The sequence below is a fragment of the Xenopus tropicalis genome, chromosome 1 (assembly GCF_000004195.4).
Source record: "Xenopus tropicalis strain Nigerian chromosome 1, UCB_Xtro_10.0, whole genome shotgun sequence".
Classification (NCBI taxonomy): Eukaryota; Metazoa; Chordata; class Amphibia; order Anura; family Pipidae; genus Xenopus; species Xenopus tropicalis.
Window position 1 is genome coordinate 143,390,237 of NC_030677.2, and position 13,964 is coordinate 143,404,200.

General features: G+C 40.3%; 1 protein-coding gene across 1 annotated transcript; it reads right to left on the reverse strand.

Annotated features, from left to right (window-relative positions):
• Positions 1-5,695: 5,695 nt before the first annotated feature.
• slc39a2 (solute carrier family 39 (zinc transporter), member 2) lies at positions 5,696-11,013 on the reverse strand. Its single transcript, XM_002934278.4, has 3 exons — positions 10,574-11,013; positions 10,178-10,296; positions 5,696-6,445 (listed from the first exon to the last, which is right to left on the reverse strand). The coding sequence occupies exons 1-3, from the start codon at positions 10,686-10,688 to the stop codon at positions 5,759-5,761; spliced, it is 921 nt and encodes a 306-aa protein (XP_002934324.1). The 5' UTR covers positions 10,689-11,013; the 3' UTR covers positions 5,696-5,758.
• Positions 11,014-13,964: the final 2,951 nt, after the last annotated feature.

Below are 13,964 nucleotides of genomic sequence, written 5' to 3' on the forward strand. Positions count from 1 at the left end.
CTTGCTTTTTATGCATTTCCCCTCTTTGCTGGCCCTTAGCACACATTTAGCAACAAGTTCATGCTAAAAATTGCAATTGAAAGCAAACTATACATATACAGTATTTGTAACCATTTTTCTTTGATTTTACTTTCCGGTAAAAACATACAAAGATATTATTTAATAAGAAGAAATTCTGTATCTAGAAGGAAGCACACATATGTGCCACAAAGGGTATCATCATTTACCAAAAATAATTTGGTAACGTTCTGTTAATTATGGTTGTGATCACACCCACCTTACATAATATGCATGATTTGTGCAGTCAAAAGGGAGTAGTTGGCAGGGCCTGCTGGGATTTGTTCTGGTGTGACAGTCCCAAGCCATAACAAGATAAATGCACCAATTTGCCTGGATATGTTGGACTGTCGGCTCATTCCCCATTTACATGAAAACCTATTGTGGGGTCAGTCAGTCCCATTTAACCAGCTTGAATACGTTACAAAAAAATGCTAGACATGGCACCATTCTGCTCTGTTTCCTACATCCAGTCCATCATGTTCAGTTTTCATATATTTAATAGTAGCACCTCTACCATACCTCAGTGTATATTCCTCTGCAAGCCCCATCCCCACCCCTCTGCATATTTTCCCCACACATTCCACTACATTCCCCAGCATATTTTCCCTACATCTCTCCCACCCCTCTGCATTTAACTTTGGAGAAAACATGTCTCCTATTAGATTGTAACCCTTTATGAGCAGGAACCTCTTTACCTCCTGTTTCAGCCAGTATGTGTATGTAGGGATGCACCGAATCCATTATTTTTGGGTTTGACTAAACCCCAAATCCTTTGTGAAAGATTGAGCTGAATACCGAACCGAATCTAAATCTGAATTTGCATTTGGAAATAAGGCTATGGAAGGGTTAACTAGAAGTGCATGCTTAAAAAATATTTCTTGTTCATGTAACCAAAAGTCACATCATTTTAAGGATTCAGATTCAGTTTGGCGAGATTCTTGGATTCAGCTGAATTGGAATCTTGCTGAAAAAGGCAAAATCTTTGGCAAATGCTGGATTCAGTGCATTCCTACTTGTAAGTAATCAGTATGCTTGATGTACACAACCTTCTATAGGACAGTGCTGCAGAATATGTTGGTGCATGTGCTGTAAAATAAATTTACTATGATGGAGTTTCCTGTATTTTGATACTGTTTGAATTATATGCAAGTGCACCAAGTGCATATTGCACTCTCATTGAACTCTCACCTAAAATAGTGCTCCAGCCTTATTTCCAGCCCTTTTTTTAATTACAGGATGCAGTACCGCCGCTCCCTATACGCAGAGTACGCACTCTGCGTAGGGCACCAACTCCCAGGGGGGCACCCAGTACCGCCGCTCCCTACACAGAGTACGCAGTCTGCGCACCAACATACCAAGTCATCTTCAGCAGCTCCTTTTCTCTTATGCGGCAGCGACAGGCCCTTTTATAAGGTTGCACCCATTAGTATGACATCACACGTCAGCGACGAAGCGCAACCTTATAGAAGTGCCTGTTGCCACGGCATAAGAGAGAAGGAGCCGCCGACGATGACTTGGTCTGTTGGGTGTACTTTCTATGGGGGCAATTGGGGGCACTGTGTGTGGGGGCTACTGTCTATGGGGGGTACTGTGTATGAGGCAATTGGGGCACTGTGTATGGGGGAACTTTCTATTGGGGGCAATTGGGGCACTGTGTATGGGGGCACTTTCTATTGGGGGCACTGTTTATGGGGCAATTGGGGCACTGTGTATGGGGGCACTTTCTATTGGGGGCACTGTTTATGGGGGAAATTGGGGCACTGTGTATGGGGGCACTTTCTATTGGGGCACTGTTTATGGGGGCAATTGGGGCACTGTGTATGGGGGCACTTTCTATTGGGGCACTGTTTATGGGGGCAATTGGGGCACTGTGTATGGGGGAACTTTCTATTGGGGGCACTGTGTGTGGAGGCTACTGTCTATGGGGCAATTGGGGCACTGTGTATGGGGGCACTTTCTATTGGGGGCACTGTGTGTGGGAGCTACTGTCTATGGGGGGTACTGTCTATGGGGCAATTGGGGGCACTGTGTATGGGGGCACTTCCGTAATATTTGGGGGAGGGGGCACAAAAGTAAATTTCTGCTTAGGGCACCCATTTGGCCAGCAGCGGCCCTGACAGGATGCATTATTGGGAGATCAGAGGTGTGGCATAAATTGTCCACTTTTAAATGATGGGATGTATGCCATATTCCTTTTACTTGTCTAGTGCCTGTGTGACAATTCTTTTCTCCCTATTAATAACTTTGCATCACGCACCAATTTTACTGGCCAGGCCGGTACAATACCAGGCTTGAGGCAACCCTAATTGGGCTCCAGCATATCTTTATTGCAGTGTGCCGGGTCATGCCTTCAGAGTTTAAGGACAAAGACTGAAAAAGGACAATAAGACTTTTAATGAAGTTAAGAATGGAAAAGTTGTTAAGAATAGACTGTTCTGTAACTTATTAAATGTTATTTAAATGTGAACTAACCCTTAGTTTGCTCATTTATTCTAAACAGGACTTGGCAGAGCAGAGTTTCCGGCAAAGAGATTAACAGTGCGCTGGGTCCTACCTTGACAGGTGAAAAAAGAAGAGGACTGCTAAATGTAACAAGACTTTCAAGAAAAGGTAAAGAGATCTTAAAAGAGAGCTTTTTCTGATTTCATGTAAACCTGGCAATGAGAGCTACAGAGTGCCTGGTCTCTGGTAAAGAGATTTGCAGTGTGCTGGGTCTGCATTGAGAGGGGAAGAAAGAAGAGGCCAAGAAACAGCCTGATCGCTCAACTCCACTCCTTGATGTTCCTGCAGGCATGGCGTTATCCTTGTATCTGCACGTAGGCCAACACATGCCTGCAGGTGCTAAAACATCATAGAGTGGCAGGCAGTTTATCTGCAGACTGAGGATCAGACTGATCTGACCGTAGCTTAAATGAGAAAAAGTGAAGGTAAATAGAGCTTAAGTTGTTAAAGGACAAGGAAGCCCAGATTCACCAGGGATGCTAACATAGCACCATCATTTTATTTATTTCCCCAGGCATCCTTAGGTCAGACTAAAGCTGGCCATACACACACCGATATTATCGTATGAAACAAGATTTTGTATGATATTCGGTGCATGTATGGTAGATTGACGATTTTGCAAAAGCCTTCAATAACGGTTGTCTAGTCGATCGGGTGGGACAAAAGGTTTTAATCAAGTGCTGTTGAAGCCGCCCAAGCAAAATTTGCGTTAAGGGCTGAATTGTTAGATAGGGGTAGAATCCCTATTGTTTCTACCTCCATATCTGACAATTCAGTCCTGAAAATCAGTGGAGGGTGGGAATGACCTTTCCTGTGACCAATGGTTGCAGGAAAGATCGTAATTGTAAAGTGTATGCCCACCTTTAGACACCTTTATGTGCCCAGTATATTAAAAACCACAAATTTTCCTATGATGTGAATGCTATTGTGAAGTAGGACACCTGGGAGAGTTAAGTAAGGTGGCATCATGAGCAATTTGTGTGCACTGCACTGGGTCCTTCCAGTGTAACACAAAGGCTTTTGCCTTTTTGGGAAGCACACTCTCAGAGTTCTCTTGATCATTCAGATGTTTCCCTGGGCTTTCACACTTAACTGTGATTTCTTGATGTCATTACAGACAATTGCAAGCAGAAAGCATTTTGCAGTCTTTCTGTAGCCTTCCCCTGTAGCCTTCATTTTTAGATCTCACTCAGTTGCTTTAGGGAAGCCCATGATTATAGTGTAACAGTCTAATGTATGGAATGTCAGAAAATGTATGAACCTCTGCAGTTGTCAACTGCAGCTCCTAGAGGCCCAATGAGCTAATTAGGATCAGGGACAGTGGACAAGTGGAAGGGTGTCCAAACTTTTGCACATGACATAAATCCAATGTTCTTTGTTCCTATGTTTTAAAGTTGGTGAACATTGTAACTGTGCATTAACATTTGCAAATATGTTGCATTTTAACACAGTGATCCCTGCAGTAGCTGTTTCCTACTTTTCATTAAATATGTCATTTGCAAAGGTTACCACACTTTAGCATTTTACTGTATGTCTGTTAGGGTTCCTTGCAAAGGGGGAAGGTTCACACTAATGCTTGGCATGCCTGCAATTACTATACTGTGTCCCATATTAAATAGAAGACAGCAGGGGGCCTAAACTTACAGAATTGTTAGCTTATTTGTGCATTTTCAATGCAGATATTTTCTTTCAATGTGTGTAAGATTTGAATAGTGATGAGGGCAATATGTATAGTGTGTGTATTTAGCAAAAGATATAATTTCTCCAAATTATTATTAGCAACACCCACACTAGTGGGTTTTATGGGATACATTTAAAACACAGAAATATCAGGGGAACCAATGTGGCAGCTTTCAACAAAAGACATATTTATGATTAATTCTTTGTGGAGGGCTGTGATCTCCTGTGTGTTCTGCTTGTTGCATTATTGCTGTACAAGCTGTTTAGGAGCACAGAGCTCTTAAACAACTGTGCATATTGTTCCTGAGAAGCTCAACCTGGCAGCTCTATTTAATATACATCAGCCTCTCTGGATTCTCCTGATTCTCTGTGACAGTAAATGCTGTTTTTTCCCTGACTCCATCACAGAGTTCTATAGTAACTTTTCCCTATCTTTCTCACTGCTAGGAATAAATAAGACACAAGCAGAACCAGGAAAAGGTTGAAAATAGTTAATGTGTTGAGCTCCAGAATGGTAAAAGGGTCCACCCATACCAGAGCCCATTGGGGAAAATCCTGTACCCCAGCAGGTCAGTCTGACACTGCATACATTGTTCTTGCTCGCCTTTCAATGTCCTGCTTAAATTACCTGCTGTGCTTCACATTTGTGTTACACTCAGACAATTGTATTCAAATAGTAAATGAAATATCAGTTTCATTATTTAGTATTTTGCAATTTTGTATTTTTTACAGATGACCTTAAAAATTGGAATGAGCCTTCGCATTAGAATCTCCTTTATCATGCTGTTTAACTCTGCCAAGCTGTACAGACTTTGCATACTTTTTCTCTGCCAAACTGGGATGTGAAGATTCTTCACATTTTATAGATTTCAGCAGTTCCAACCATTTTTTTTAAGATCTCTAGGTATGAAGTTCAGCTTAGGCAAAAGGGAAAATTAAATCAGAATTAAATTTTGCTTCAGTGTAGGACCCCAATAACAACCAATCAGAATTTACCTTTCATTATTACAGAAGCGGACAGCCATTGCAGCCACTGTAAAAAAAAAAGTAATGCAAATAATAAAACCCAAGCCTCCCCATTAGAGACAGAATAGGTATATCATTCAAAAGCCCCAGCAGTAAAGGCCAGTTGCAATACACTGCGTAGTTTGCTGCAGTCAACCAAATTCTAAAATATATTTAGTTGGACTTGCTATTTAAAGTTGGTAATTACACTATTCATAAGCCTCGAACTACAAAATAGATTTATCTCTACTTGGATTACACTCAAATATCTGGAACTATGATCCCCTCTCTTACATTCTGCCCATTTATTTGACATTTCTGTTCTGTTGCCTAAATGATGAGTGATTACAATGATGCATCACTGGATTGTGCAACACATACACACTATTAGATGGTAAAATTCCCACTATTTAATACAAAAATATATAAAACAAATGAGCAGCCGGAAAACAAAGAGAAACATTTTAATTGATTGTAGTCATTTTCCATAATGTGAAGTAAGGCAGATGGATTAAGCCCATATGGCTATAACTGCCATAGCTGTGAAGCCAAGAGCAATAAAGAGAAGTTTGAGAAGTGGTTTTTCCGCAGTGTTGAGTTCTTGTGGCAGAATCTCCAGAAAGGTGACATAGACAAAGGTCCCAGAGGCAATGCCTTCTAGGACAGCCTGTACTAGAGTTATGATAGTGGTCTTTTTTAATGTAACAATAATGCCAATAGTAATGCCAATGGGAGACATCAAGGAAAGTGTTATCACATATACAAGTAACCAAAGTGGCCGGGTCTTGCTTTGAGTTAGTTTTAGTGACAAACTAAAGACAATCACACCCTTGTGTATAAGCACAGCAATTGCAATCTGCAGAGCACTGGAATAGTTTGACTGAAGTCCTATGGCTAAACCTTCAAAAACAGAGTGGACAGAAAGAGAGAGAAAGAGTATTAGTGAGCGGAAGGATGAATAGGAATGAAGATTAACATGAATGTGATTGTGCGAAACCTCAGCTGCATTATTTATCTCTTCCGGATGCTCCTGCTTTTCTGTGGAGTTTGCCTCTGGAGAGTTCTGAGTGGCTGGTACAGGGCTTCCATCCAATTGCTGGGGTTGGGAATGATAGCAAAACTGCAGCACAATACGCTCAATGAACAGGACAAAAAAAAAGCCCAAACTTAGGATCAATTCTCCCATGGGATACGCGATCTGTGGAAAGAGAACAGGATTATTTTCCATTAAAATGGAAAAGTGCAATTGGGTACTTTAGGGTTTTCTCTAAACATCTTATTCTTGTTCTGTCTGCAAAGTATGCCATTGTCTCTATTATAACCTGTGGGAACTACGATACTGAAAACGGAGGCAAGAGATTGTCCTGTTTCTTATCATAGGGACAAGCCCTTAGATAAATTTATGAAAAGTATAAAATTAGAATAGAATAGAATAGAATATCTTTATTGTCATTGTTACGAGAACAACGAGATTTACAGAAGCAAAAAAAAAGGACAACTCAAAGCGAAAAGCATTTAGCAACAATACCGGCAATACATCAGTCTTTCATATTTAGGGCCATAATTGCTTTTGAATAGAAGCTATTTCTCATCCTATTTGTTCTAGCTTTCAAGACTCTATATCTCTTCCCCGATGGCAAAAGCTGGAAGAGACAGTGGCCAGGATGGGTTGGATCATGTATAATGTCCATAGCTTTTTTCCGGCAGCGAGAGCTGTAAATGTGTTCCAGGGTGGGGAGCGAACAATCAATTATTTCCTCTGCCGACCTAACAACCCTATTTAGTGCTTTTGCATCTTTAGAAGTGCAGCCACCAAACCACACACATAATCCATATGTAAGTATGCTTTCAATGGAACAATGATAGAATGCAAGAAGCAGATTTTTAGGAAGATGGTTTTTCCTTAAAATCCTCAGAAAGTACAGCCTCTGCTGCGCTTTCTTTAACAGCCCCTTGATGTTTGCACTCCAAGTCAGATCATCCTCCAACTCCATTCCTAGGAATTTAAACACCGAAACCCTCTCCACATTCGTTCCATCAATCATGAGTGGCTCAATGTCGGTCTTATTTCTCCTAAAATCGACAACCAGTTCCTTTGTTTTCGCAGTATTTAGGAGCAAGTTGTTAGTTCTGCACCACTCCGATAGCCGCTCAACCTCATCCCTGTACAGTTTTTGATGTGTCATTAGACTTACATAATTTAGTATGCAAACTGTACATTATTTGTTTTCCTGACCTAGAACCCTTAATTTTGTAGAGTGTAATATTTAGGATTCATTTAATAAGGCAGTGCAAACTATTGGCACAAATCTCCATGATATAAACCCAAAATTCAATGTTTTGTCACTGAATTTTATTTTAATAACGGGTCCCCACATCGGGTTCCACATCTTCCCATGTAATTTGCCAATGCAGGCAAACATTAAGGGCAGATTTATCAAAATTCAGATTTTTGTATTTTTAGTTTTTTTCTACCACGACCAAACTCACAAATTATAAAAGCACGAATGTTTCCTCATTTATTCAAAACCACAACCAAAAAAAAATGTGAATGATGAAATTTGTAAAAAAAAAATGTGAATACCTCAGATCGTGAAGTCAACTTCAATTAAATAGCATGAATCCCCCCTCCCCGCCAAAATACCAAAAAGTTAAATAGCTCAAAGTAAAAGGACCATAAAATAAATTGTCTAGGACAGCTCCCATTGATTTCTACATGACCTCGACAGCTTTTAGATGGTGTATTTTTATATTTGCATTTTTCACGGTTTTGATGCATAGAAAGATCTTAATTTTTTAGCATTATTTTTTTTGTATTATTGCACTATTGTACAATAATACAATAACAGACCATGTTACACTGTTATAATATACAAGAGCCATGAATATCCTGTAAATTATATCCTTATAAACAATGCTTGGTGATGTCGTCAATTATAACTGGTGGTTAGTGGGGTTATTTATGTCTCACAGAAATTTGTGTATCATAATAAATAACGTACTCCCAGTTTTATACATTAGGATATTAGAAGTCACTTCACAGTTCTGTGACCTCTATAAAAGCACTCTGCCTTCAGCCTCATGCCTTTATATGGTCATGAAACTCCTCAGTTACTTGTAATATTCAAGTATGGGAACTGGTTTCCAGAATGTTTGGGACCTGGGGTTTTCCAGATAAGGAATCTTTCCGTAATTTGGATCTCCATACTTAAGTCTGCTAAAATCATTCATCAATCAACATCAAATATTCAATAAACCCTTAGGCTTTTTTTTGCCTCCATTGATGATTAATTATATCTTAATTAGGATAAAGTACAAGGTACTATTTTATAATTACAGAGAAAAAGGAAATTATTTTTAAAAATTAGAATTCTTTGCTTATAATGGAGTCTATGGGAGACGTCTTTTCTGTAATTTGGAACTTTCTGGAAAATGGGTTTCCGGATAAGGGATCCCATACCTGTACTGATATTTTACAATAGGGGTACACTATTCACTATATATTGCTCAGAAGTAAGTGTAACCCTATAATTCTCAGTTTTTTCAGTTATTCTAAAGTTTCACATAGGTTTTTTTAGGCTGTTATAAATGTTGTAAATGCTTATAACCAATGAGAAGTTAGACCCCAAGGCTACACTTTCCTCAGGCCCCCCTTCTAGGCTACTTCCACCTAGAGACACACAGCACAGTGAGCAGGCAAGGCATGCGTTACTTAAGTGCCTAGGGGTCCGGTGTGATCAGGGGCCCAACCAGATTTTTTATTATTTATATTTTCTCTTTCTAAATCTTTTAACATTTAATTTTATTTGAGCTGGGTCCAATCGGGTGCATTTGGGAGAAAAAGGCATGCAAGGCTCCTGTGTGCGCCCAGATGTGTCCAGTTCCAGGCATGCATGCTCTTACCAGTGATGTCACTGGTGCACCGAACCCGACCTGAGAAAGCTTGGGCGCATGTGTGCTTGAATCTGCAGGCATCTAGGTACAGGCCTTGCCTGCTTCTTCTTCCAGGTGCACCTGACCAGACCCAGTGAAAATAGAAATAAATATTAAAAGATTCTGAATGAAAAATAATAATTTAAAAATGCTAGATGGGCCCCAGATCACACTGGAGCCCAGGCTATAGCCTAGGTAAACCTATGCATTAATCTGCCCCTGGTGGCCATACTTAAGGGAATGGTATCTGCCCAACAGGCCTGAGACCCAACAGATGGATACCATACGACTTAATGTCTGTACATGGTCATGATCAAAGCCCAATCCATCTGCAGAAAGTGGATAGGAACACATTTTGAACCAATGAGCATCTCAAGTTATGCAATTGTTACCTATTACACCAGAGCATTTATATTCCACTGTCCAGTTAGTTCCCTATTTGCAGATGCCACACCAGGGCCTTTGTTGTTTATAGGAGACCAAGGAAGAGAGACCTTCAGCAGACTTTTTCCCCAAAAATATCTAAAGGAAAACTACTGTATATAGAACGTGACCCAGGACTTCATGCTCCTACCATTTACCACTTACACTACTACAAATTAAAGGGTGAGAGATCAGAAGAAGACCGGAGTACAGGTAGATGATCCCTAGGTCTTTTTGTACCACCCCCATTCCACCCCTAGGTTGCTAAAGACAAGATTATGAAATTTCATTGATTCTGAACTGAATGCAATTATATTGTTCCTACTAATACATAGAGCTGCAAAATAAAACAATAATTAAAAAAAATATATATTCATTACAAATTACCTTACAATGCTACTCTGTACAGCATACAAACTTTTAATTTCCAGCTGAAGCACCACTCTAAGGAATCACAGACAAGTGATATGGGCATTTATAAAAGGAAATGTAATGTCTTGCAGATATTTTCCTTAGCAGTTTTATGAATATTGTCATGTTGCAAAGCACAGTGATGACAAAAGTTTAGACTCACATAGGAAAGCTCTGTTGCAATTGATGAGAGGGCTTCCGCCACCACGTGAAGCAGACAAGCCCCCAAGAAGGTGCCTGCAGCAAAGGAACTGATTAGGCAAATGACGAGCTGGTAGGTACCTGTAAGAACATTAGCCAAAGGGATCATATACATATAAAATGTGCATTACAGACAAATATAATGTAAACCCCACATAAAAGCACTTTAAATATATATTACATATACATACATAGAGAGAAAGCTACAAGCTCTATTGTATTAATGTATAAATGTATAGCAGTAAAATATATTTAATACAACTAGAGCTTGTAGCTCTCTTCAGGGAGAAAAAAAAGACAATACAGACATTGTGTAGTAATACAGAATAAATAGATGAATTATAGAGCACATCAGTACCTTTAACACTGCTCTTCAGGAACCAGCTGAAAAATGGAGGGATCAAGCCAACAATCAAAGTGAGGGCCAGAAGAGCCACAAGGCACCCAACTTTCACTGCCATGAGCTGCTCCATGGTGTACTTTTTCAATACCAAGAATCACACAGAGTTGCTTAATTAAAAAACTCAAGAAGGGCAATGTGGAAAGGATTGTCGTGTCTTTGGAGATGTCTTTCTCTGGTTTTTCTTCTCCACTCTTTGGCTTTTTTTCTGGCACAAGGTTATTTCTGAATCTGTTATTCATGCACTAATGTCCATTGCTCAAAATGAATATCTTGATTTCCCATTCTTTCCTTTAATTGTCATTATACTAATATTCCTCTTGCTTTTTGTGTCTGTAGGATCTCTCTCCCTGCTCTCCACTGATTTTTTCTCTCTCTTTATATATTAGTACCCTTTACATCCCTCCCTTAATCTGTCTAAGGACTTGTCCAGCAGGTTTTCCTAATATTTGTATGACTCATAAAGGTCTTGAAATAGTTCTGCATACCAATCCATGGCTAGTGTCAATAACCTTTGTGTGCTCAAGTAATTATTATATACTTGATGAGGACAAGTTTCCCTATTGCTTTTGATGTAAAGAAGAAACAATATTCACTGACCAAGCAGGGTCAAAGGTATCTGAACACTGAGTATCGATATCTTTTTTTTTTTGCATAACTTTCACTAATGTGACGTTTTGATTTCTCAGAATTAGTTTAAGCAGGGGGCCAGAAAACTATACATAATGTACAGAAAGTCAAATAGGCACTAATGGAATTTTGATTTCAAAATTTGATTTAAATTGTGCAATCCATTTTTTATGTCCCTTGCATGCTATTTGGCTACGCTATATTTTTATGTCATATTCAGTGTACTCAAGTATGAGGTCACAAATGAGAAAGACACATTTCTAAAGGGAAATATGCCTCCCTTGTTCAGCGCAAACCCAAACCCCAGGGCAGTATATGGATTCCTGTTTGGCTTTGGGTCTGGTCCTTGGCTATTCGGGTGCTGCCTGGACTTACCACTAGAGCATCCAGTGACTCCCACAGGGGCAAGCAAGGCAGCCAAACATAAACTTTGGGGAAGGAGCCAATAAGGAAAGAGCTGAATGTAGTCAGACAGACCCAGATAACAACAGCAGAATTGTAAGGCAAACACAAAGTCAGAAACAAACGGGGGTGAAAATCAAGAAGTCACATGGAACAGGATCAGGAAAGCAAGTAACAGGCAACAACAGTAGCAAGAATCCAAGCACCTAGATACAAGCAAGTCAGACTCATGGCTAACGCTTTTTGGCTTGCCGAGAATACGCCTGTGTGGCATCAGCCTTACAGGCTTGTGAGTGCTGTGCATTCTTTTTTTCCCTATTATTTTAAAGGGGACCTGTCAACCTAAGAAATAATTCCAAATGTATTTTAATCATGTTAGTTGAGCAAAATAAACCTTCCTTGAACTATATAATTAATATAATCTTGTTTCCTTCAGTCTTGGAATTACACAATCACAATAAGCAAGCAAGCAGACACCATTTTGTGGGCACTGTTATTAAGGCAAGCTAGATGGTGAGGAGGGAAGGGAAATGTGAGAGTTGCAGTGACATCTAGGAAGTGCTAAATGGAAAGATATTGCCTATTGCAGTGCTGTCCAACTTCTGTGGACTGAGGGCCAGAATTTTTCTGGCCAACATGGTGGAGGGCCAATAATGGAAGCCAGTTTGTACCACCCCCCTTTAAAAACCACACCCATGTTATCACAAGACCATAACCAAATTAATGGTGGTAGCGCAGCAAAAACCCAATAGTCGGTGCTCACTGTAAGGATATCACCCTTCATTCATATGTGAAAGAATTATATTATGTCATATAATTACACACCTTACGGACCATATAATACAGACTATTTCCAACTGCTAACAAACTCCCAGAACAAACCTGTCAGGTTCATCACCCACAGGCAGCATAGGGCAGGCAGAGTATGGCACACACAGGTAGCATAGGGCAGGCAGAGTATGGCACACACAGGCAGCATAGGGCAGGCAGAGTATGGCACACACAGACAGCATAGGGCAAGCAGAGTATGGCACACACAGGCAGCATAGGGCAGGCAGAGTATGACACAGACAAGGAGCATAGGGCAGGCAGAGTACAGCACACACAGGCAGCATAGGGCAGGCAGAGTACTGCATGTGTGCCCCATACTCTGCCTGCCCTACCCTTCCTGTGTGCTATACTTTGCCTTCCCTATGCTGCCTGTGTGTGCCATACTCTGCCTCTCCTATGCTGCCTTTGTGTGCTATACACACAAGCAACATAGGGCAGGCAATACATACAGTGACACAATGCTGGCACTGCTCCTACAGTCTGAGGTGTGAACAAGGGAACAATATGGGGGTTTACAGTCTGAGCCTGAGGTGTGAACAATGCAGTGGGAAAACAATGCAGGGACTAAAAGGTGTGAACAGTTCAGGGGATTACATGTTTAAACAATACAGGGCTTTACAGTCTGAATCTGAGGTGTGAACAATGCAGGGGCCAGTTACCGTAATCTCAGTTTTTTGTCTCAGTGACAGGTCCCCTTTAATCAAGAAATCTATGTTTTTTATGTTAATTCTTCAGCACTGAATAATAATATTTCCCCTAATTATAATACAGAAATATCTATTGTTGGATATGTGTTATTTAATGAAAATGTGTGATCTGTGGCTCTCCAGCTGCTGCTTAATATGAAAGGTTTCAATCACAAACATTGTACTTGTCAGACCATGTGAACAATGAGAAAACAAAGGTGCAGCTGACAAGGTTTGATTAATGTTACATTTAATATATTATGCGTCCAGCTTATTGATTGAGCCTGTCAGATTTACTATACGCTGTGTCTTAAGATTTTGCTAAGGGAGAGCAATAACAAAAGTAACCAAGGTTTGTAAACATATTTTTTTAATTGCACAACATTCTGCATTGAAAAAAATCTGTTCAAAAAAAGAAAACATTTTGTTATATTTAATTTTGTATAATTTTTTAGCTTGCATGCATGGGCACAACCAATGGGCCCCCCCAACCGATATCTGGCCTGAAATTGGGCAGATCTCAATCGAGCAGGTTTGATTTTCCGTTGGATCAGGGACCACATTCGCTTGTTGATGCAGTCCCCAAACCAACAGCGCCTATGCCCGCCATTTAAAATAAGATTGTCCCGGTATCACCCACCCGTAGGAGGGCATATCGGGAGAAGATCTTACAATGTATGGCCACCTTAAGAGTGGTATCCTCCCTCCCACCCACCCCCCGTGGTCGATCAGTAGAATAATAGGAAGGTACCAAGACTGAAGCTACCCGACACCTGTGTTGCTAAAAATGTTCCCATGCT

Excerpts from the sequence above, each read along its gene's own strand:
- slc39a2 (XM_002934278.4), bottom strand. The coding sequence starts at position 10,688 with ATGGAGCAGCTCATGGCAGTGAAAGTTGGGTGCCTTGTGGCTCTTCTG. Across the intron at positions 10,297-10,573 it reads CCTGAAGAGCAGTGTTAAAG|GTACCTACCAGCTCGTCATT; the intron begins GTACTGATGTGC and ends ATGTTCTTACAG. Across the intron at positions 6,446-10,177 it reads TTGCAACAGAGCTTTCCTAT|ATCGCGTATCCCATGGGAGA; the intron begins GTGAGTCTAAAC and ends CTCTTTCCACAG.